General features: G+C 41.0%; 1 protein-coding gene across 22 annotated transcripts in view; it reads left to right on the top strand.

The window, feature by feature from the left end:
- Positions 1 to 25,270, top strand: part of FARS2 (phenylalanyl-tRNA synthetase 2, mitochondrial) — a 584,196-nt gene that overhangs the window by 358,239 nt on the left and 200,687 nt on the right. For all 22 annotated transcript variants that reach the window (XM_072729194.1, XM_072729196.1, XM_072729189.1 and 19 more), the window contains one exon: positions 6,372 to 6,523. In XM_072729194.1, the coding sequence (XP_072585295.1) occupies positions 6,372 to 6,523 (152 nt within the window). The remainder of the gene's footprint in view (positions 1 to 6,371; positions 6,524 to 25,270) is intronic.

The raw sequence follows: 25,270 nt of genomic DNA, 5'->3' as shown, positions 1-25,270 counted from the left end.
CCTATAGCATCATCAGCAATCTCACCATAGGTGGGAACCCAGAAAGCACTACCAATTTGATTCTGGGCTAGGAATACAAGTATAGGAACTACAAAAATCTCTAACCAAGGAGGGGTGATTAGAGAGAGGACATTAGGGCAGCCTGGGTGGCTCAGCAGTTTAGCGCTGCCTTCGGCCCAGGGTGTGATCCTGGAGACCCGGGATCAAGTCCCATGTCAGGCTCCCTGTATGGAAGCCTGCTTCTCCCTCTACCTTGTGTCTCTGCCTCTGTGTGTGTGTGTGTGTGTGTGTGTGTGTGTGTGTGTGTGTCTCATGAATGAATAAATAAAATCTTTAAAAAAAAAGAGAGAGAGGATATTAGTGGTTGTCTCTCATACGAGATAGGTTTGCACACACAAATTCCAAACCATATAAAAAACTCTAACCTCAGAGTGTCAGCCAAAATAGCAACTGGAATCTGGGTTCAGTGGGGAGTAAGGTAAAATCAGAAAGCATTCTTTAAAAAAAATAATGCCTAACATCCTTAAAGAGATCAACAAAGGATAATACCCATTAAAAAATACAAAAGGAGTAGAAGAAAGGGAAATTCTGAATAAGTGGCAAATACAGGCAGAAATAGAGTGTAAGTGAGCACTGGGTATTATTCTATATGTTGGCAAATTGAACACCAATAAAAAATAAATTAAAAAAAAGAAATAGTGTAAGTAGATATAAAAAAGAAACAAATATCACAAATGAATAACAGATTCATTGAAATAAGAAGAAAAAGCAGATGAGACTAGACTCAGTTGAGAAGAGAATTAAGAAATTAAGAATTTACTGAAGAACTCACCAAGAATCCAGCATGAATACATAAAGATTAAAAACCAAATTGATCAGTTAAGAGAAGGTAGATTAAGAAGCTCCATAATATGTATTACTGCAGTTCCAGAAGAGAATGAAAAGAAAGGCAGAGAAGGAGTGGCTGGAATTTTTCCAAAGTGGAACAACACATGAGCCCTCTGATTACAAGCACACCCTGAGTGCTGAGCAGAATGAACGAAGAAATGGAAGAAGAAATGGTGCTGACAGCAGACTTGTCATCAGCGTAATAGGTCTAGAAAAATAATTTCAGAATGCCAAGGAAAGACCTTTATGAACCAACATTGCTGCACCCCTTGTGTGTGCTTTTTAAAAGATGAAAATCCAATAGTTGAGAGAAAAAAAAAAGTGACATTTCTGTCTTATTTAAGACAGAATAGATGATCCTAAATAAATTTAGGCTTTAGAACAGTTTATTAAAGGATATTTGTGTGTGTATATATTAAAGAATAGACATGCAGGGGAACCTGGGTGGCTCAGTCAGTTAAGTATCCTGCCTTCAGCTCAGATAATGATCCTGGATCCTGGGATTGGGCCCCGTGTCAGGCTCCCTGCTCAGCGAGCAGTCTGCCTCTCCCTCTCTCTCCCTCTCTCTCTTCTCTCTCTCTCTTTCAAATAAATAAATAAATCATAAATAAATAAATAAATAAATAAATAAACAAACAAACATACAATTTACAGCTTTTTAACTGAAGGAAAAATACTAGAATATTTTTAAAAATTGCCAATAGAATGCAAGAAAGGAGAAAATTTAGAGAAGGACATAGTTTGTGGGATATATCTAAAAAGATACTGAGAGGAACATTATAGCCTTATATGCTTTTACGGAAAACTAAGAAAGCCCCAAAATACAAGAGTTAGTTTTTCACCTAAATAAACTAGAGAAAGAACACAACAAAACCAATTAAACAGCAAAAAGATAATGAAGATAAAGCTGAAATTAATTGGAGCAGGGGAGAAATGCACCCCACTTCTATCTGCCTCTTGTTAAATACTTGGACTCTGGCACTTCAACTGCCAATGTTCTCAGCCGCAAGTCTGGAGACTCGGGTCTAAAGATATGAGTGGGCCTTTTAAAGGGAAGTAGGGGCAGTGGAGAGAGTAAAGGGACATGGGTGTAAAACTTATTAAGCAGAACTACTTGAAAGAAAAAGGGGAGAAAACAACTTCAGAAACCAAATTCATGTGACCCAGATTCCATGGAGAATTGTCTTTTTTGGAATCATAATTACTATTTTAAAAATTCAAACTATCCTTGAGAATTTGGGCCACAGACCCCATAGTGCAGTCAATTCAGCATGAGTTTAACTGGCATTTATTAGCCGAACACTGTAGTGCTGCTGGGCTACACAGGTAAACCAGATGTTGGTCCTGGTCCTAGAGGACATAGTGACAGGGATATGAACCTACAGGGGGCACTCGGTACAGTTGGAGGACTTGGAGTTAGGGTGGTGCATAACTCCATGATCTGTTCCCCAACCCAAAATAGGAAATAAAACAATTCTGGGGTTAGAACTGTCAGTAATTGGCAGAGATAAGAGGTTTTTAAAAGGGCAAACTGTGAAAAACATTTATAGGTTCCCAGGATGATAAAACAAGGATATTATTCCAACCCCATTAGAAGTAGCCACAATGCTGTAAGTGTAAGGATAATGCAGGAGAGGGAAAAATATTTTTCTTTCTGTCCTTCTAAGTATCTGCTGGTGCTCTGCAACAAAAGTCATATAGTTATAAGGAAGATTCAAATGGGGATCACAAATTTTGCCTGATTCCATTCTAATAGCTTTTGTTGTTTACTGCCTTGGGTTAGGATTTATAATATGACAGAACAAGGGTGAGAGTGGGTATCCTTATGTTACTCTTGATTTGGAATACTTCTAAAAAACGTTAACATTGAATATGTTTGCTCTAGGTTTTCAGTAAATGTCTTGGAAGGAAGGACACTGCCTTCCATTTATAGTTTGCCAAAAAACTCTTTTTTCTTATAATGAATAAGTATTACATTTATCAAATACTTCCTCTCTTACAGAAGTTCTGCTTTCTCAAGGGGGGGAAATAAATAATCAAAAAATTGAAAAATAATCATGATTTTTTTTCTTGATGTGTTGAGCAGTAGTTTTTTTGTTTGTTTGTTTCAAAACATTCCTGTTATTCTGGAATAAACCCTACTTGGTCATTTTGTGTTCTCATGTTAGTAGGCTGTCGACTTGTATTTGTTGAAGTTACATTTAGGTTTTATTTGTAGGTTGTAAGGTGAAATTTGTCTACAGCTTTTTAACATTATTCTTGATTATCCAGCTTTGGCTTCAAGTTTATAAACTCACAAAATTAGCTGATTTTTCCCTCCTTTTCTGTTTCATGAAATAGTTTGTGTGTTAAAGAGACTGCTTCACCTGAAATATTTGATGAAGTTATACTATGAACCATCTGAGTCTAACACTTGTTGTGAGATTTGACTGATAATTCAATTGACATTGTCCATTGGTTTAAATTTTCTGTCTTGAGTGAAAATTATCATTTAATCCAAGTTTTCAAATTCAGTGTTATTAAATAGTTCATAATATTGACTTGTGATTTTTAAAGTCTCCACTGTAACTGTAGTTTTTGATCACCTTCTCAGGTCTTAAAAAAACAAAACAAAATAAAACAAACAACAAAAAAAAACCACTACAAGAATTCCATAGACAATCTCAAAAGAAAAGAGAAATCAATTCATGGTTATTTGATAAAACCAATAAAGTAGACCTTGCTCATCTAGATCAAGAAAAGAAATGAGGAAACAAAAATAATACTATGCTATTTAAAGTCTGTAAGAGGATTTCAGTCTAAAATGGAACCGAAGATAGGAAACATGCTCCCTCAGAAGAATGGAACTCGAGAACAGGGAGACTGGGTCCCTGTAAATACCTGATTTACAGATAATTGAGACTCGTCTCCTGACCAATGAACATCTGCCAAGAACCTTTCGCCATCCTCCAGACTGGCCGGACTCCCTTCTCTTTGCGCTCCTTCCCATTAACAGAGCTGCCCCAAGCCCTCATTGGACCTGCCTGCAGCATGCATTTTCCAAATTGCAATTCCTCTGCTATTCCTAAATAAACCCAGTTTCTGGTCATTCAAGCTTGCCTCAGTTTACCTCTTTCGGTTAACAGATTTCTTCCAATCCTAAAATTGTCTGGTTCTGTGATGTGGATTAGCAAGTCCCTACCAAATCATTTTGCCTCTCCAGCCTCACCTTTGTCATTCCATATGGTCACTATGTCTTTATCATACAGCATAGCCAGGGACGGAGGCAAGTGTCTATGACTTACTTACCTGACCTGTCTGTTAGCTGGTCTGGTTAGAGAGGAAAGAACAGCTAAACTGATTCACGTAATTCACTGTAACATAGCCATTGCTCACACATGGTAGCATTGTAATGGGCTCTTGATGAATACCTACAATATCATGGCTAATAGAGGAGCTTAAAAAAAGATACACGCTCCACCCTCAAAAATTGAAATATACTGGGAGGACAGACATTAAGTAATTACACAGACCATTACAATTACGAAAGGTGCTCTGAAAGAGAAGTATAGGCTGTCATAACAGGGGCTGCTGGATGGAGTCTGTGAGGCTTAGAAGTGAACGTGGTAGCCGAGGACCAGAAGTAGGGTAGGGAAGGTGGAAACAGTATATGGAGGAAGTAGCTTAGTGTGTTCAAGAAACCAAATAAGCCAAGCTCATGTGAGCCTGGAGGACAACAGAAGGAGCTAGAGCTTTTCAAGAACTGGGGACTTTATCCCAAGATCAGTGGGAAGCCCTGGATAGTTTTTAACACCACCTCTGGCTAACCCTCAGAAAGCCTACATTCCAGTAGCCATAGATCTGTAATTAGCTCATTTTTAAAACAAACTTTTATTTCCCCCCCTCGAGAAAGCAGAAGTCACTAGGAAGTATCCCACATCTGACACCTGCCAATTAGTATAGTGAATGCTTGCTTCCTTTAGATAAACCATGACTTTAAACTTGTTCTATATAATTTGTTAGCTTGAACTAGTTTGCGGTACAACAAACAGTCTGAGCTATTCTCCCTGGTTTTTAAAATGGTAATTTATTTTAAAATGTATTTCTTCATGTCTTGGGGGCCTGTATTCTGGCTGACGGCATTATTATACTACTATCATGTATTACGTGTTGTCAATGGGTTGCTGACAGCAAATGCTCAGTTGGGCGCCTCCCATGTCTGATGTAAGAACCCACTGGTACCTCAGCTTGGGTCAACTGAAGAGGACATTACATGCTAATTCTTGGCAATCCCAGCCTTTTAGCCAATCCCCCTAAATTTCCACATTCCTCAAGCGGCAAAAGGATGTTGTCTAAGGAAAAAGCAACTGGTATAACCAGCATAGTCCTATCGTGTATTGTTACATTAACCCATGGAGGATTTATCACAGGATCTTGACTTTACTGAAGGAGAGAAAACCAAGGATGTTTTTCAGGAGCCGTGATATTTTGTCAAAAGCACCTAGATGGTAGCTTTATTATGTTCATTTGAAATGTGTGTCTGAACCGATGCATTTGTCTGACAACTTTATTGATATTTCAAGTTGAATGATCATTTTTTGTGTGTTTGGTTCTTCAGAGGTTTTACCATTTAAAAAGTTATATATTTTTTCTGATCAGTGATTCACCAAAGGGTTTATAGTAATATCAGGCTTGGTATAAACCGGTTTATAAATTTGCTTTTCTAACAGATATATTTATACCTTAGCACATATCCCCTTAGGACTTCATAGTTATATAATGAAACATTTTTTATTGTGGCAGTAACTTATAACCAATACTTACTATATATGTACTTATATGTGTATAAGCCATGTAAACAAAGGCAGTAACTTTTAAAAGTATCTAATTTTAAGTGTCTGCCCAATATAATATTGAGCTTGAATAATTTGGAGAAAAAATAGGATAAACGGGGAAATGGCTACATTTGTGTTTATCCATCCTTAAAGTCATAATTTGAAAAATAACTCTCTCAGTGACTACTTATCATCCCAGTACTTTATTTTAATAATTAGAAATACTAACAAATAATGACATTACTAATTGAAATATCAATTTTGACAAGCCTTTACTTCTCTATTAAAATGACTTCCTAAAAATAATCATAGGAAGTTATAATGAATCGCTTGTTAATTAAATTTGAACTTTTCTCCTCTAGTCTTCAATCGAAAAAAACTCATATGATATATTCAAATTGCTTTATACTAAATTGAACATTAATGGTTATATAAATATATATGGTAATTTACACATGAATGCGATAAGAATCTGTAAATTCATAATGGAATTTGCTAGTTTTGAATATTGGCTTATTGTTTAAGTTCATTTTGTTCCTGAAAGTTCAAGGACTCAAATAATGTTTTACCAGCATTTTCTAATTAGCCAAGTGTAACTTTCCATGAAAAATTTAAACATTCTTATCCAACTAACAAATCAATCTATCTTTTCTTCTCTTGTTTTGTTAGCCTCTTAGCAAATACCCTGCTGTGATAAATGACATCTCATTCTGGTTGCCCTCCGAGAATTATACAGAAAATGATTTCTATGACTTGGTACGAACAGTTGGAGGAGACCTAGTGGAAAAAGTTGATCTGATAGACAAATTTGAACATCCAAAGTAAGTAAAAACACTTTCTAATTTTATCTGTTTTTTTGTCTCTATGTGACAAATGGCATATGAAAACATATAATAAAATTTTGCTGAAATTCAATGCAGATGAGACAAAATATCTCCAGAATTTATAGTGAATATATAGTTATGAGAAAAGGCTTTGATATCAGTCTTTTCTATAAATCTTTCTAAAATGCATCTTTAATCTTTCCTGTCTTAGCAAATATGTGAAACAGAATGTTTTAAAGATCTTGGAGTTCTTCAGTATTGTTTTTAGAAGTGATTTGTTACCATATCACATCCCAGGAACAGAGGAGATGTGGCAGAAACAGGGGTTTGAAGAAAAAAAGCTGTTTTGTCAGTCTCTCAGTGAATATTTATTCAGCACTTGCCACATGCCAAAAGCTGTATTAGGTCCTCGGATAAAGTTTAGTAAGTTTATCGGGATCCATCTTGGTGTTGGCCTGTTCTCCCTGGGGTGTGAGAGAGGGGGTGTTTGGGGGGGGGGGGTGTGGGTGTGTGGTGGTCTTACACTGATGGGATTTGACTCTGCTTTGGTTTTAGAAAAGTTTTCTTAAGTTATATCAGTATAGATTTGTTTTGATCCATTGTTCTGTTACATTCTTCAGGAATTCCAGTTCTGTATGAGTAGGCTTTTCTTTATCTGATTTCTCTACCTATTACTTTCTCCCTACTGTTTTAAAACTCTTTATTTTCACTTGATTTTGAATGCTTTTCTCATCACTACCTTCTCCGTCTCTTCCTATTTTCTGCAGTTTCTTCTTCCTTGCTCACATTCCATTTCCATCTTCTGTTACTTTGTTTTTCCCCCTTTTCTGAGCTTGCATTTCAGTTCCTCCTGTTTTCTTGCCATCTATTCTCTGAATTATTTCTGCACTCTAGTTTTACTTCATAGAGCAATTACTTCATTTGGTTTTTAAAATTTATTGCAAGATATTTGGCCAGTAATTTCTTACAGTCCCTGGGCAACATTTTTTTTCTATGACTTCTTTGCTAATTTTTTCTGCCATCTTCCTTATTATTTTCTCCAAGTTTTAAAATTGATCTACCTGTGGCATGCATGTGATTTGCCTTTTTGTTACTTGTATTTGAATGGCATTGGATTTTCTGCACCAGCTATGTGCACAAAGTTGAGGTGTGAGGTTGGGGGTTGACCTGGCAGGGAGGGGCTCAGATGATCCTTCAAGCTGGTTTGTTTCCACCACCCTACAGCTGTCGTCCTCTCCAGTGCCAAGAAATAACTCACTCATCTCATTGATTCTTTGTGTAGTTCTGCCTCCCACCGCAAATCTTCTCTTCTTACAAACAAAAGATTTGTCTTTGTTTACCTCAGTTTCAACACTTACTGGTGATAAAGATTTTGAACTTCAGATTATAAATAACCCTCCGCTCTGAGAAATATATCTTTGCTGGTATTTTCTGACAAATGCCACTGTGTGTGTTTCTTTCCTTCACATCTTCTCATTGGCTTCTCCCTGCTTTCAGCGCTATTGACAGCTTTTAAATATGTTTTGGAGTTTGCAGATGATATCCCCTAACTTTATAGAAAAAAGAATATATGGAGCAGCCTGGGTTTTTGACGTGATGGAATACCCATTTAGCCCGGGACTTTTCTGTGAGAGAAATTTCTAGGAATTTGCATGTTGATAGTGAAATTCCAGTTACTTCCTTTTGACGGGAAGAGAAAGTATGGAACTAAGACTGCCTGGTATTAACTAAGATACTAAAAGCACATGACTTATGATTTTTTTCTCCATTGTTGTTTAATACATAGAAAACCCTTGGGAATCAAGGATTCAGAATCCATTCCTAATTTCTCAAGCTTCTCAAGCTTTTGCTTCTTGACGTTGCCTTAGCCTAACATCTACCTCTCATATCATCAGTGTCAAAAGTTAGGATGAATAGCCCTTTCTGGTTGGAGATGATCAGATCTTAAAGGTTAGAGATGTGGGAGTAAGTATGGCTTGGGGAGCCATAAATATTGTTTTTTTCTAACTTAGTAGGTGATTTGCAGTGGTGAGGGTAAATGCTGAAGAGGCATGTTAATTGGAGAAATTGCTGTGAGAGTGACATAGTGTCAGGGTCTTTTGACCATGGACAGAATGGGCAGGCAAATATATTCCATTTTTTAAAAAAATCACTGGACTGTATAGGAGCACTGTATTGATGCAGGTCTGGACACATAACCACAGACTAACTGATGAAAGGAGAATTTGTCTAGTTCCTTCCAGAGGAGACCGTACTTTCAATTGGAAATTTGAAAACAACTAACCGACCAAAAAAAAAAAAAAAAAAAACTTTTTTATTGGCACTGATCTTACCATTTTTTAAACAAATGCTAAATATTTAAGGCCAATTATTCTGGAGCTATGCCCAACGATTACCCTGCCCAGAGTATGCACTATCTTAATAAGGGGACTCGGCAGTTGGAGTAAAGTTCCTATGGCAGAGATTGCTAATTATCTCTCAATATCCAATCCCCCACTTAAAAAATAATGTAACCTTGATTTTTTATCTAAGCAGCTTCCCAGCCAACTGAAAGTCTTCAGTTCTGAGCCTCCACTGTAGTTAGGTGTACCTATGTGGCCCAGTCTAGCCCATGATTTATAAATAGAAATGTTTAGGTATTTCTAAAAGTTTCCTGAAAGTTGGGTTGAGACCATCCTTTTTCTTTCCTGCTACTTGGATGTGAATGTGATGGCTGGTACTCTGGCATCAATTTTGGACCATGATGTGACTTTGGCAATGTGGAGGTTGTATCGAGTACAGTCTGGGTGTCTGAAACTGGAGCATCAGTTCAGCCCTGGACTTTCATGTGAGAGACAAATGTCTTGTTGAAGCCATTGTTTTTTAGGTCTTTGTTACTGGTAACCAAGTTGGACTTTGCTATTACAGCCCTGAGGAAAGGAACAGACTTATGGAAAAGCATGCATTATTTAGTAAGAATGGCTCACTGAATAAAGACTCTCAGGAAATACCTAAGGCAAGAGGGCCAGATAGTTTCTGTTAAGGGCCAGATAGTAAATATTTTTTACTTTCTGGGCCATGGGGTCTCCATAGCATCTACCCGCCTCTGCTATTGCAAAAACAGCCATAGATAAAATGAAATCAAGCAGACATAGCTGTGTTCCAGTAAAGCCCTAATTACGACAAGTGATGGGCGAGAGTTGGCTGACTCCTGATGTACAGGAGGGTGCCACATACAATTGTTTAACTGAGCCCCACTCACGTATTCTAAACTCCTCTCAGAGATCTTTCTCCCTCGGACACCCTCCCGTTCTCCTCCCGGTAAGAGTTCCTGACTTGGGTGGTGGCAAGTGAAGGGTCACCTGACCTTGTGCTCATCAATGCATATCTTGAGCTCTGACCCTCTCTTTGCCTAATATCAAGAACTGAGAGATGCTAATAGTAAGTGAAAGACTCTCTGACATAAACAAGTAGTCGAACAAATTGTGTATTTTTAAATTGTTTTTTTAAAAATTCAGTGTCATTTGTGAACACGAGCAGATCCCAAGATGTTTCAGGAAGATATAAACTTCTGAATACGGACCTAATTTCATAATGTTGGACAAATGGGCAACTTTTTTCTGGGTTACAGGTAACCAGGTATTTTACAGGTAAAAATTTGTACCCCGGAGGATTACAGATAACAGCTGTTCAGGTTAAAAGAAGATGATTTTTTGTTCTGGTCCATCATTCAGAACCTTCTCCCAGAGCATCTTTGCCACTTAGTCTATAGGCCACTTAATGTGCAGAAACATTCTTATAGTTCAAAATTGCACATAACAAAAAACATAGTGGTGACTCCTAGAGAGGAGAACTGTGGTCACCGGATATGATTTGATGCCTTTGCAATATGTATTATAGACATGTACTGAGTAATGAGAAGCCTTAAGAAAATAAATTATGTATGTCAACATAAAAACCTAGATCTCTGTTGTCCAACGCATTTATGAGCACACTGGTCATTTGAGTCTCTCTGTCCGTATGCCTAAAGGAATTATGGGGTACAGTGTTTATTTTCTCCTGTGACACAACTGCTTAAAATAGTTCCTAGCCCGGGGTGGGAAGAGAGCAAAGAGGAGCAGAAAGAAACTTAACTGTTGTCTTCAGCCTCTAGCACTTCATGTAAGGATGCCACCAATTATTTGTGAACTGTGGAAATGGACTGTGCAGTGGGCTCAGATAGGACAGATGTGGGTTGAGCCCAAGGTAGAGGGTTTTGGAGTTAGAATTGGGGGATTTAAAAGACTTACTTGACTGGACTGCAAGGAAGAGGGGGTGGGGAAGATGCTCCAGGTGTCTGCAGCCAGTGCTGCCTGGCCATATGCTCACACCAGTGCTTCTCCTAGACAGCCACCTTGTTCCTGGGGCTGCCATTTACTCTGTGCATCCTGCTCATACAGACATGGACACGCTTTCCTGGATCCATAAACCCATGGTCAGGGTCTAGCTAGGGCCAAGATGCTAGAAGTAAGCATACTGAGCTGTAGGTGAGTCCCAAGCTCTCTTCACCCCTCCTTGATCCAACTAACAGTACTGTTAGTTGACTGGGTCATTAATGTTGGCTCATTCATATCTTGTGTTCCTTATTTGCATTTGAGCTTTTCTAAGCTATTCCACGTGATGGAAACTCCGTAGGGCACTATGGCATAGTCACTTGCTTCCATCTTCCCGCAATGTTTATATCAGTGGAAGAAGGCTGCCTCCCTGCGTGATGCTTGGTGGGTGGCTCATTGACCCTTCTTCATTACTTAGAGGAGCTTTTGTTAAATGACCAGAAGTATTTTATGACATAGGAAGTAGAAGCAATGTAGTCCAGTGGAAGGAGCTCAGAATTCCTAGTCAGAGGCCATCAGCCAAGTCTTGGCCGTGCACATCTTAGATGTCTGATAAAGGGACTTTCTGAGCCTGTTACCTCATCGGCCAACCAAAGGTGCTGACATTGTCTTTAAATGGCAGCTGCAAAAATTAGATGAGCCTGTATATGTGAAATACTTTAAAACAGCACAGAGTTGCATTTGGTTTTTTTGTTTTTTGTTTTTTGTTTTTTAAATAGCTATCACAGTAAAAACCAGTAACTTTCACAATCAACCCATCTTGCTTATTAAAATAAAGAATAACCTCAGCACAGCTGGAAGTCTTGGATTTGGCAGCCAAAGACATATGACTAGGAAGTTCTGGTAATCACGGGAAGCAGAGTGGGACTTCATAGAAAACTATCATCCTGAAATGATACATGTTCTTCCTGCAGCTAAAGAAGCACACATTTAATCGTAAAAAATAAAACTACTGAAGTGGCACAGATGCTGGTCAGCGGAGCTGTGTCGTCACTATGGCTGTTCCCGGGTTGTGTGCTGGGAAAATGCTGTGGCCCATGGCAGGTGGGATGACATCTCTGGTTTACAAGTCACTCCCTGGTCTGCTTTCTTGTGACAGAGCCAAACAAGTGAATTATCTGAACTTAAAGCTTGGCCAGCAATGAAAAACCAACCGCAGCTAATCTTGAGAGAGCGTGTGAGAAGTTGTGTCCCCTTGAAGTGGGCAGCGCGTGGGAGCAGGGCCGTGGCTCAGGCGGCCAGGCCGCTTCAGAGCTCTCCCGGCTTCCTCTCTTCCCTCGCTTTTATTGCAGTGCCGGTGGCGTGAGTTATAAGAACTTTTATTGTTGCCGTTCAGACAGCCCAGAAAGCAATTCGAAGAAAACTATTTTTAGCCTGGATATTTGTCTTTGCCTGCCCTCCCCCAAGCCTTCTCTTTAAAGCAGTCCACGAGGGGCGCGTTTTCTCGCGGCCACATAAGCAGCCCTGTTTGCCACCAGCGTTAGACAAATTAAAACACAATTAGCTCAGTCCCTGAACACCTTGTTCCGCCTTGTTCCCAGCACCTCGCTGTTTGCTGAAGGATTCTTTGGGATTACCTTCAGCTCTGGCCTGCAGGGCCCCAGGAGCGGCATCTCGGCCCGAGCGGAGAGGGAGAGACGGCTGGAGGCCGGCGAGGAGAGAGGCTCAGTGAGCGGGATCTCAGTGATCCCCTGTGCTGCAGCACCCCTTTGTGAAAATTAACCCTGAAGCCGCTCTTCCCACTTTCACTTTCAATTAGCAGTTTTCAGGGAATTCTTTGGATAGAATCTTCACTTGGCATCCTGTGCACCTTTCTGTAGTGTGGAGGTTGAATGCTCTCTTGCTAAGATGCAAGGCAGAAGTAACCCGCGTCCCTTGATGCTTCCCTGTCCCACTCCCAATGGTATCGATCACATTAAAGCAAGTTCAAGTGCATTCCAAGGACAACCTAGCAGGGGAATGTAAGTCTCAGTATTGCTGGCAGAAATGCAATGGCGAGGGGCAGCCCCAGCCCATTATTTTGGGCAAGTATGAGTCATGCTCCAAATCATTTTGGATCTTTGTTTCTGTTACCCCAGGTCACAAGGTCACTTCTTTTAAGTAGCTGCCACCCATCTGTGATGTCAAGAGCTTCGGTGGGAGCCTGCCTCCCTCTCCCAACCACACCCTCCACACTGTGTCCGTTAATTTGTCTTTCATACCCCACAGAGGGTTGGCCTTGACCGTACCACGACCCTCACAGTTAATGACGATGTCTTAATAACCAAGAGAATTATGAATCCAAATACAGCTTGACGCTTTACAGCCTCAGAATCGTCTGTAGGATGACCAAACACTTATTCTCATAATAGATCTTGGAGTTGACTCTCTGAAGATGGGCTTATGATTTACAAGAAACTCTTTGAGACCCATTTGAATCACTCAAGAAAAATCCACATTTCTGAGCAGCAGAGACAGACTCAGCAGAGCTCCAGCACCACAGAGTGCGCAAGCCGGGGTGGTGCCATGTGGCAGCCAGAGTGTCTCTTGGGCTAGTTACTTTTCCTTAACTTGGTCATAACTGGGATTTAGGCTGTTAGTGTACAAAGGCAGGCAGGGACCTCTGGGGATGAGAGGTCAACTCCAGGGGAAGGGACCAATGACGTACACAGATGGGCCAAATGGCACCCAAGATCTAGGGTGTCTTTCTTACTGAGGACGTTTGGTAGGGCTCCATGCAGTCAGCAAGTGCAGCGGAAGCGGGTGGCAGAGCAGACAAGCAGTCCACAGAGGAGCCAAGCTTGGGGGCAGCAGTTTGCTTGGGTGCTCCACTGTTAGGTGCTGCTCCAGGGCTCCTGATTTCCCCTCCTTAGAGGTGGGATCGGATTTGGATCTTCATGGGGGTGGGAGGTAGGGGAAGGCTTAATTAGAAAATCCAGAAGACCAACAGGAACTTCATTTTGTTTTTTGTTTTGTTTTGTTTTTCTTGATTTGTTTTGTTTTATTTTTTTTTTTATTTTTTATTTTTTTGATTTGTTTTGTTTTAATAGCCTATAGCCTCACTGGGGAGAATCTACTTATTCAAGTGTATAATTTGGAGCCGGAGAAAGTATTACTTGATTTAATCAGGTGTCTAGTGAGAACAGAGCAAGGGAGAATGTTCCATAAGATTTACATGAAGAAGAGAAAGATGCCTCAAGGCAACGTGGTGCAAGTAAGGGCCTCCCCTCTCAGTGGGGCCCCTGTGGCAGAGAGAGGGCTAGGCTACCCGGATGCTTAGGAAATGAATCGAGGAACTTATATTGGAATATCCCCAGCATGTTACCACCACCTGCTCACGGAGACCTCAGCCTCCTGCAGAGCTCCCCTCAAGTACTTCTGGAGATCCCCAAGGATGTCCCACATTTACTTACAAACTTCTCCTGAACATGTTTGTGACTCATGGGGTCCATGGTTTCCTCCTGGATTTTGTCAGCCCTACAGCCGCCCCAGCCAACACACCTGAGACTTTGGGGGGTCTTCATGGTGTCCTGAGCTATTTCAAGTTTGGGCAGAGCTGCGCCTTCCCCTGCTGGTGTTACACCTGCCACCAGGGACTCAAGCGACTCTGCTTTGAGCCCTGTCTTCCTTCCTACCTTGCAGAGCCCCTGCCCCGAGGCTGTCCTCTCCAGGTAGACCCCTGCAAATAGACACTTGGGGATTCTAGCGCAGACCTGACTCCATCTGAGTTCAGATCAGAGTCTTTTCCTTGGAAGCATAGTTTGGAAATGAGGACAAAAATCAACAAAATGCAAGTCACCTTCTCATCTTTTTTGAATGTAACTGTTTTTGCAAGATGCCTTACTTAATATTTCTGAGAGGAGAAATAATACCCCATGAAAGGTTTTAGGTTCTGTATTTGACAGATCCAGCTACTTTTCTTAGCCTCCACTTACTCCTAGGAGAAAGTGACAATAGTAAGATGAGAGGAGAGGGAACCAGCAGTGAAAATTAAGAAGGCGAAATATTTGTACAAGAGATGACAGCTGTGGTCTAGACATTTACATGGAATTTTACTGGAAAAATTACTTATCCCAGCATTTATTAAATATGGTAATCTCTCCTAGCTAATCGTCTGTCCAGCAACACACATGGTATGGATGCAGTTCTTAAAATTCTGTAGTGATGGTGGAATAAGCCTAACATGTTCTTTTTTGGCAATTGCCACATTGCATTGTATTTATACAGTTTCCACCCCTGCATTCTGAGTTACTGCCAGCCACTGGGTCTTTAACTCTCTGCTCTATTTGAGATCTAAAACCTAGCAACTAGTCAATAAACATGATGAATGAATGAATGATAAAAGGAAAGAAAATCCAGCAACAACATACTTACATCATGTTCTCTCTAGATATAACTGACATCCTTTTCTATGTAGACAGGAAAGAGACCCCATTTGGTAACATTTTCCAGATGGGTGGCCAGAACCCTTGCCTATCAGTTATGACGGTTCCTTACTGAGAAGAAACAGAGTGGGGGTGAGGATTGCTCCCCAGGAAAAGGAATTAGGTTATAGCATGTTGGATTCTGAGTAAGTGCTGGGATAAAAATAGCATTTTTGAGACTAGTGTTCAAATAGAGAAAAGGAAGAAAATAAAAGGGGAAAAAAGTGCCTTTAAGAAGATTGGTTGTATCCTATGTAAAAATATATTTTAATGCTCTGAGCTCCCAGGATCAGAAAAGTGTGGGGTGTTGGAAGTATGCAAATTATTCATGATTACCTAGGAAATCCTTTCCTGATTGGAAGAGGGGAAATCACAGGGTTGAATAGAAATTCAAGGAGTCAAATTATAACATGCTTGTGTGTATGTTTGTGTGCCACAGGTGAGGAACAAGGAAAAATTTTGAAGGCAGGCGATATGAAAGGAAGAAAAAAGCTGTCTGTACAGGGAGAGCAGAAAACCGTAGCTTTCTTGAATGTGGGCTTTTGAAACCACTATGTACCTAAGCCATCCTGTAATAGAGTCATGGTAGTGGATCCCTGACATTGCTGCCGACATCCTTTTCTAGAAGCAGCTTCTTCCCCCGTGTGCCATGTTCATGGGACAGCTTCCACACTGATCCAGGGGGACTCTGTCCCTCAGCCTAAATGATTCCTCTAGGGTCGGGCACCTCATGAAGCTGGGCCAGTAAGGCCTTTTTTCCATAATGTTGGATGGAAGACCTGAGAAAGCTTAAGCCATGAGTGACATACCTAGGAACCATCTCTGGCCATTTTCCCCAGTGGAAGAATGTAGTGAGCAGAGAGGGGGAGAGAAGCAGCTGGTGATGGAGAGAAGAGCTGGTGTGGTTGAGCCCCTGGTTCCATTGTGTTCTGGGATCCAGCTGCACCCCACCCTTCCCCCAGTTCAGCTGTCCAATCCTTGCTCAGATACCCAAAGCAAGTATAACTCCCCTGTTGTTTAAGCTGGTTTCACTTGGGTTTCCATTATTCGAGATCAAATGAGTTCTAAGACACAGAACTACAGACTTGTGGCATTGGAAGAGGGCAGGAAGGAAGAGGGTGACAGGCTGAGGTCATCAGCTTCCGATCCAGAGAACTCTGCAGCACCACAGAGTTGAGGCTGCACTGGGCCCTTGAGCTCTGAATGTTTCTATCCAGTATAATTCTGAATTGTTCTTTTTCTCTTAGCTAGAGTAGCTAAAAATATATATCTCAAGTTGTGACTCCTTCATTCTAGTGAACATGTGATGTGAACACTTACCATGGGTGAGGCACTGTGCTGTCCGATACTTGTGGTCAGGAGATGTAAAAGTGACTTTTTAAATGAACTCTTGTCCTCAGGGAGCTCAGTCTGATAGGAGGTCAGTACACGTAGATATTTGCAGTTTAATGTGAAAAGTGCCTTCGATGAGAGACGGCACCATCACGATTTCAAAAAAGAGTAGCACCTCACTTTGCCCTAAATGATCAAGAAATGCTTACAGATTGTGGTTCAGCTGACAAATAAGAATTAGCTATGGAATTGGCCAAGAAATGCCAGGCAGAGTAGAACGGCCTGCACACAGACAGGAGAGAGAGATGAAAACCATTCAGGGTGCCCAGTGTACAGGAGGCATGGCAGGGTGAGGGGATGGGCCAGATCTTAAAGGCCTCGTATATCCTTATACACATGTGGATTTTTCTGGGAGAACATGTGGAACTATTGAGCTACTTCACCTGTTTTCAGGTATGTAAGTGATGATCTGTTTTGAGACTGGGTTGGCCACGGGTAAAGCTGGAGGTAGAAGCACATCTGTATAGCTTACCTGAATTCAAGGAGATAAGAGTCTGGGCTGAGACAGTGGCTGGGGCCTGGTGGGAAAAGCTGACTGGTGGAAAGGATATATGGGGATTAAAATCCCCACAGGCAAGGTGGCCCCATTTGAGGGAGAGAGCATGGAGGTGAAGGAACCAAATATAACTTCTGAGTCCTGGGTGGTGTGACTTGAGAGGTTGAGGGCTGACCTTGAGGCAGGGGTTAGGTTAGGGGAGCAGTGCTTTGGTGGAGATTATTTGGTTACTTCTGGTCTTCTTGAGTTTTAGGTAGGCTACATGGGAATACTGCCGTAAGGGCTCATGAGGGAAGGGCCTGGATTAGAGTATACAGTTGGCAGTTGGAGTTCCTCCAGACAGGACTGAGATGCCCAGGGGACCTGGAACAGGTGTCTGGAACAGCAGAAGGGGAAGGCTAAGGAAAAATGAACTCCCGAGAAGGCATAAGGGATGGAAGAGAGAAAGAGTGAGTGAAGGAATTAAGAAGGGTGCGCCAGGAGGCCCAGGTCGGAGGAGCGGAAGCCATGGAAGGCTCGACTGGCAGGAGCGAGATTAGAGAGTGCAGTCAGGTCACCTGCCAAGACCTGCCAAGACCACACGGATTTGGCCAGTAAGAAGCCTCTCGTAGTAAGTTCAAAGTTAGAAATACTTTGGTTAATCACATTTCTTCTCGTTTCCCCCCTGTTGTGCCTTCACGAATATTTATTCCACAAATGTCAATTAGAGAATACCTGACTTAGTGGATAAACACAGAGGGTTGACGTGTGATGGAGCAAACAACATGTCCAAACTCCGGCCCCGAGACCTGCCTCTTTGTGCCTGTGTGTTTGGTAATTTTCATTTGGAATAAGGTTGTGGGGGAAGTTTCACTTTTCAGCCACTTACCCGTTTGTACATTCCCTTCCCCTGTAGCTCTTTTAAAGGATGGATAGGGCAGGTGAAGCATCTCCATTAGCCTCCTCTGAGAAACAGGAGTTACGCAGGAATGATGGTTAGAGCTTAGTCCCCAGCGCTGGGGTGGCCCACCTAAGACCAGCATCATTAAATTCGCTTCATAGGGGATAGCCAGCCTGTTTAACTTAAAGGATAGGGCATGGCAATTCAGACCAGAAAATATGAATGGAATTTGGAATTTGGACAATACTTGGATCAGCATTTCTTAAAATGGCATTTGGGGAAAGAAGTCTCTTTAAGTAAGATTGTGTATACTTTCCTTTGGTTTTGTAAGGCCAGGCAGCCTGGTTACCTGCTGGGTGGAACCGCCCACCCCAAAGGCTGAAGCCACCTCTGGGGATGAGAAGTGCAACACAATACAAAGCAACCACAGGTCCTGAAATTAGACTTGACCTCCTCTCACCTCTCAAGGCAGAAACAGCCTCCCCAAAATGAGGGAAGGAAAGCTAGGAAAAGGAGGTGTGAGCAACGTCTCAAAAGGAAAACAGAGGGGAGTTGATTTTGATTATATTTAGAACGTTAATTTTTTTAACCTAGAGTGAATCAAGGAATACCTGTACATTGAATTTCTTCGTTTCAGGATTTCTACTGCCAGAAAAAATCTATTTAAATATGAACCCCAAATAATGTGATATTACATCTGATACGGAAATATATCTGGCAATATTAAACAGATCAAATTCTTGGGAAGACTAGTCTGAAGAAGCTATTCTTAGCATAGTGAAGTAAAGGAGATCCATACAGATATTCAAGATGGAAAAATCCTAATGGTTAATAGAAAAACCAAGATTCAAGGTCCCTCCAACCTTCAGAGCAGAGCTGTTTCAAGTGCTTCTCAGAAAACAAATGTGTTTTAGAGATTTTAGCCAGGAGCCCCTCCACATCCTCATGTCCTTTTCTGGGGCATCCTTCCTTCCTGCCTTTAACTCTTCTAATGTCTTGTGTCCTGCCTGCCTTGCCCCCTCCCCACCCACCCCCCCCCCCCACCCCCGCCCGCCACGGCTTTATTTGGCCAATGGCTGGACCAGGTGGAGATTGAAATTGGATCCTGTAACAAATGACCACATTTCTACATCGTAATTACACTGTTTAATTGTTTTAAATAATACTTGTACTTAGGTTTCCTGCTTATGGTACTACTAGGAGGATTTTTGTTCTTCTAGCTCATGCTGTAATAGGAAAATGGCAAGATTGTACTCCTAATTGCAAATTTGTTTAATTAAAATTACATTCAAACGTTCTGACATACTTTCAAGCAATGTGAAAAATAGCTATTATGATCTGTTGGTATGCTCCCTTGAGTAGCTAATAATTTTACTTGGAGGGTGGTTTTAGTTATCGTCAGTAAATATGAAAAAAAAATATCGTCAGTAAATATGAAAAAAAATAAAATAGTAGCAGTAATTTCAAAATTTGATATATTTGTTTTTCAGTTGGGCCTTTGCATTATGTTTTTAAAACCAATTCCCCTCCCCATCCCCCAAGAAAAATGAAGAAATTATATCTGTTAAAATATCTGTTGGTTGTATTCTGTGGAAAAATAGATCCAAACGGTCCATAGCAGATGTGAGGGAGGAGAAAATCTTATCTACTGCACTTTATTCCTGTACCCAAAATCTCAGACTCAAGGATATCTGACATATCTATTTCAGATCGGTGTCCATGTAGATGGTGTCTCCATGGAAAGGCTGCTCTGAACTTATTTTTCTGTGATTGTTTTTTTTTTTTTAATGAGATAACATTCACATAACAAAATTAACCATTTTCAAGTGAGCAATTCAGTGGCATTTAGTACGTTCACAGTATTATGTAACCACCACGTCTATCTGGTTATCTAGATCCAAGACATGTTCATCACCCCAAGAAACCCCACACCCATTACAGGGCTGCTTCCCATCCCACTCCTTCCCGCCTCCAGCCCCTGGCTACCACCAACCTGCGTTCTACTTCTCTGGGTCTCCCTATTCTGGATATGCCATATAAAACGAATTCATACACTGTATGACCTTTTGTGTCTGTCTGGCTCCTTTAACTCAGCATGTTTTTAAGGTTCATCTGCATTTCAGCATGTAGCAATACTTCATTCCTTTTTATGGCTGAAAAATTTTCATTGTACATATAAACTACAATTTGTTTATCCATTCCTCCCTCGGTGGACATTTGTGTTGTTGCCATGTTTTGGCTAAATGTTAATAATGCTGGTATGAACATGTGTGCGGAAGTATATGAGTCCCTATTCTCAATTGTTTGGAGAATATACCTAGGAATAGAGTTGCTGAGTCATTTGATAATTCAGTTTGACTTTTTAAGGAACTGCCAAACTGTTTTCTACAGAGGCTATCACTTTACATTCCCACCAGCCACATACACAGGTTTCAGTTTGTATCCTCTCCAACCCTTCTTTATCCTCCCCTCCCTCCGTCTCTCCCATCCATTCATCCTTCCTTCCTTCCTTCTCTCCTTCCTTCTGTCCATCCATCATTTGGTCATAATTTACATTTCCTTAATGACTAAACGATCTTTTCATATGCTCATTGGCCATCTGTATATCTTTGGAGAAATGTCTATTCAGGTCCTTTGCCAACTTTTTAATTGGGTTGTTTTTCCCTTTTTTGTTGAGCTGTAAGAGTTCTTTATGTGTTCTGGATGCTGGACATTTATTACACCAAACTTTTTATTGCCTCTTCTTGAAAGTTAAAAATTATTTCCTTCTTTCTCCTTTCCTTTCAACCTCCTCCTTTTTTTCTTACATACTGAAAATATTAGATTTGGGTATTAGATATAATAGATCTTTAAGAAAAGAAAGATATAGTAAGATGATTTAAATTCCCCACAATTCAACCACCCACAGATAAGCACTGTTTTCATTTCTATACCTTTCTTCCCTTCCTTTTTTTTAAATATATAGGATAATCATGCATATATATATATTCAGGAACTCTGCTTTTGCTGTGTACTATTTTAATGTTTTAATGCTTTTTTTGATGTGGAGAAGTTATATTTATTTACATAGAATTCTCAGAGCACTTTGTTGTTTTAATGACTAGTGAAATAGAAACTTTCCATGTATTTGTTAATCATTTTGAATACCTCGCTTAAGTGTTCAAGTGCTTTGCCCACTTTTTCTGTTGGGGTTTTATAAACAATAAAACATATCAGGTCAACTCATATAAGCTATTTATATACTCAGAATACTGGTCCATTTTCTTTCATGGTTGTTAGGAATTTTTTTTTAGATTGTTATCTGCTTATCACTATTCTGTGTGGTGTTTGAAACATAGTGATATTTTATGTTCTTTTAATATTGTCATGTCTAACATGTTTTTCACTGATTGTTTTTTCATGTAAAAAGAATCCTTGTCTGTCATATAAAGGATTATATAAATATTTGCTTCCTTTTCTCTTAAGTTGTTTATGATTTAAATTGTGTTCCTGGCTCCATCTGGAACTTATCATGATATTGTGAGATGAGAGGGTCACACTTTATTTTCCTAAACAGCTAACCATCTTTCCTGATATCATTTATAAGATCAATAATTTGCAGGAAATGAATCTGTTACCAAAGACGTGAAACCAGTTGTTTTACTCAGTTTTTTAAATGACACTTAAACACTGTCTTGTATAAGAACTGGGTCATCTGTGCCTTGGTTTACATGTGTCCCTATTCTTACTAAGCGAGTAGCCACATTTTCATGTCAGACTAAAATAGCACCTTGGCAACCCCCGGTCCCTCTTCGGGAAGCTACATTGTAGTCTGCAGATACTGGGAAGCAAAGCCTCAGCATGTCCTTTGTCCCAGGCAAACGCTTACGTGTCAGGTTGATCAGGTTCCTGAGATCGGTGGTTTCTGGGGTTCAGTTTACCTGGCCTGGCTACACAGTGTAGTTGTTACCACATTCTGTCTTCATGTTGTGTCCTGGAAGGGATAGAGTATGTCACTGCTCGGGGCTGGGAAGCCTTCCTAGCATAGTGGCTACAGCATGGGCTCTGGGGGTTGCCGAGTTCAGCTCCTGTCTTTGCCACTTGTTGGCCTGTGAGACTTTGAGCAACTTGCTTTATGTTTCTAAGCCTTAGTTTCTTTATCTTTAAAATGAGTTTAACATTAGGACCCACTTTAAAAGGTTATTTTGCAGTGCCTGGTACATAAGTAAGTGTTAATACTGTTGTTGATGGTGGTGATAATATCCTAGTGGTGAACTTCTTCTGGGAGAAACTAATGGTAATTAAATGCAAGCATTAAATACACACCAAGAACAGCAAAGCATCTATGTTAGAAAGCTTTGTGTGTTATATTTTCTGTAGTTAATCCCATACTCAAAATAAGCATCCAGTTGCCCAATGAACATTTATTCCAAACAATATAGTTGCTTTCTCAAGGTCTTAATTGTTTTGGATAGGAAGAGGGAACAAGAAAGGTGAGGATATGACAAGGGAAGAAAAGTATGGAGGGATTAAAATCTGAGAAAGGGGGCAGCCCGGGTGGCTCAGCGGTTTGGCGCCGCCTTTGGTCCAGGGCGTGATCCTGGAGTCCTGGGATCGAGTTCCACGTCGGGCTCCCTGCATGGAGCCTGCTTCTCCCTCTGCCTGTGTCTCTGCCTCTCTCTCGTCTCTGTATATTCTCATGAATAAATAAATAAAATCTTTTTAAAAAAATCTGAGAAAGGGACTTTTTAACACCTTAATAAAACACTGAAACATATGGGGGGGGGGGCAGGGTAAGTGCTGTAGGACATAGGTAGCACACAATTGCTGGTAGAAAAGTACAAGAGAGGAAATGAGAAGGATGCCCCGCGGTAGAAAATGACAGAATTGGGCTATGTACCCAGCACATGTGTTTGCAGGGCGGGATTTGATGAGACTTCCATTCTGGATGGGCCCTGTATCCTCATATCTCAGGGTTTTGATTCAGGCCTGAAGTCGACACCATGGAGTCTGAATACCAGAGGGATCCTACACAAGGCAGACGGTACTTTGGATTCTGATTTGGAATTCAGCAAGGAGTTCATTCAGTGATGTACGGGAACACCAGCTCGTTACTGTCAGTGTTCATGAAACAAGGGATATCAATCATTTTTAGGAGATATCACTATTTTGCCATCATCTCTTGGTGTTTCTAAATCTATTTCATGGTAGAATAATTTCCAAACCACATCAACTACTAGACATCTAATTTTAAATAGCATAGTTATATAGTTATATTAACTCATAAAAAGCAGTTGCAAACCTACAGACATAATAGGTTTGTTTGGGTGTTTGGTGGTTTTTGTTTGTTTTAATCAGCATTTCTGTTCAGAGACGTCTATTGAGCATTCCAAAATTTAAAATCATATATGAAATTATACTGGATATAGCTAAGAAAATGGCAACACTTATATGAAAGCCTAAAAGTAAAAATTTCTGGGGGGCGCCTGGGTGGTTCAGTCAGTTAAGTTTCCAACCCTTGGTTTTAGCACAGGTCGTGTTCTCAGGGTTGTAAGATCGAGCCCCTCATTGGGCTCTGCGCTGAGCATGGAACCTACTTAAAAACACAAAAACAAAGCAAAGTTGCAGACATTAGTACGCTTCCCCCAAAATACTTCAGTGTGCATATCATTGACTATATCACATGAGTCTGTATACTTCGCATGATATGCGTACTTACATTATTAATTACAAAGAAACGTAATTACATCATTAATTACAAAGAAACGTAAATATCTAACTATACCATTCTGGGGCACCTGTGTAGCTCCAGTCCAGTAAGCATCTGCTCTTTATCAGGTCATGATCTCAGGGTTGCAAAATCGACCGTTAGGTCAAGCTCTGCACTGGGTGTGGAGCCTGTTTGGGATTCTCTCTCTCCCCCTGCTCTCTCCCTCCCTCACCTGCTCTCTCTCCCCCTCTCTAAATAATAATATTAACAGTAACTTTAAAAATAATATAAATAAATAAAAATGTCTGTGACCCTCCCTTCTCTCCCAGTCCAGAGCCACGGCCCTGGCAGCTGTGTCGTGCAACAGGGCTTCCTCTCTAACACCACCCTACCCCTGACCCCCAGTCTCAGCTCACTGGACCTGACAGATGCTTGACCACAACAAGAATTTACAATTGGGGTTGACAGGGATTTAGTCATTCCTTTGATAGAATCACCTTCCACATTGTCTGTTTGCCTGAGAAGCAGAGAGCAAAGAATGTCGGTCTGCAGAGAAGGGAGCCCAGCAGATGTACAGAAGGGAGTGGAGACCAAGGCCACGATGGAGTCTGGAGGGCAGTCAGGTCCCTTATTCTGTGTTTTCCTGGGGCCAGAAGGCCTGCCTCTCCCTGGCCATCTGGCTCCTGAAACAAATTCCCCTTCTCCATGGGGCCCGCAGGACTAAAGGAGTCGACTTCTTTACTTGCCCCCGGAGTCCAACAAAGCTACACTGGAAGGCCAGTGGTATCATTTCCATCCCGTGAGAGCCTCTTTGTTAGTGTAGATGTCTCTGGCACTTAGGAACTTTGTTGTGTAGGTGTCTCTGGCACTTATGAACTTTGCTGCCTAAGCACTTCAGTCCATGAGTCACACTTTCTGACCCACTGCATTAGCACCTGGGTGGCTCAGTTGGGTAAGTGGCCAACTCTTGGTTTCAGCTCAGGTCATGATCTCAGAGTCCTGCCATCGAGCCCCTCTTCAGGTTCTGCTCTTGATGAGGAGTCTTAAGTCAGGATTCTCTCCCTCCCTTTCCCTCAGCCTCTCCCCCTCTTGCTTGGGTACACACACACACACACACACACACACACACTCTCTCTCTCTCTCATTCTCTCTCTCTCTCTCTCAAATAAATAAAATCTTAAAAAAAAAAAAAAAGAGCTTGTGCAGTTAAGTTGATTGACATAGGAGAAAGAGACCTCCATTCTAACCACAGCTTCTCTCCTGTTTGGACAGGTCACTTGGCTTCATTGAGTCACTGAGTCCATCATCTAAAAAACTGATGTACTAACCCTACCTAAAAGCAGTATGACAGGCACCTGGTGGCACAGTCAGTTAAGTGTCCCACTCTTGGTTTCATCTCAGGTTGGGATCTCAGGGTCCTGAGATGGAGCCCCAGTGTCAGGGTTGGTGTCAGGCTCTGTGCTCAGCAGGGAGTCTGCTTGAAATTCTTTCTCCCTCTGCCCCTTCCCCCAAAATGGATAAATAAATCTTAA

The sequence above is a fragment of the Vulpes vulpes genome, chromosome 12, assembly GCF_048418805.1.
Source record: "Vulpes vulpes isolate BD-2025 chromosome 12, VulVul3, whole genome shotgun sequence".
NCBI lineage: Eukaryota > Metazoa > Chordata > Mammalia > Carnivora > Canidae > Vulpes > Vulpes vulpes.
Note: the sequence above shows the minus strand (reverse complement) of the source record. Positions and strands in the feature narration are given on the sequence as shown.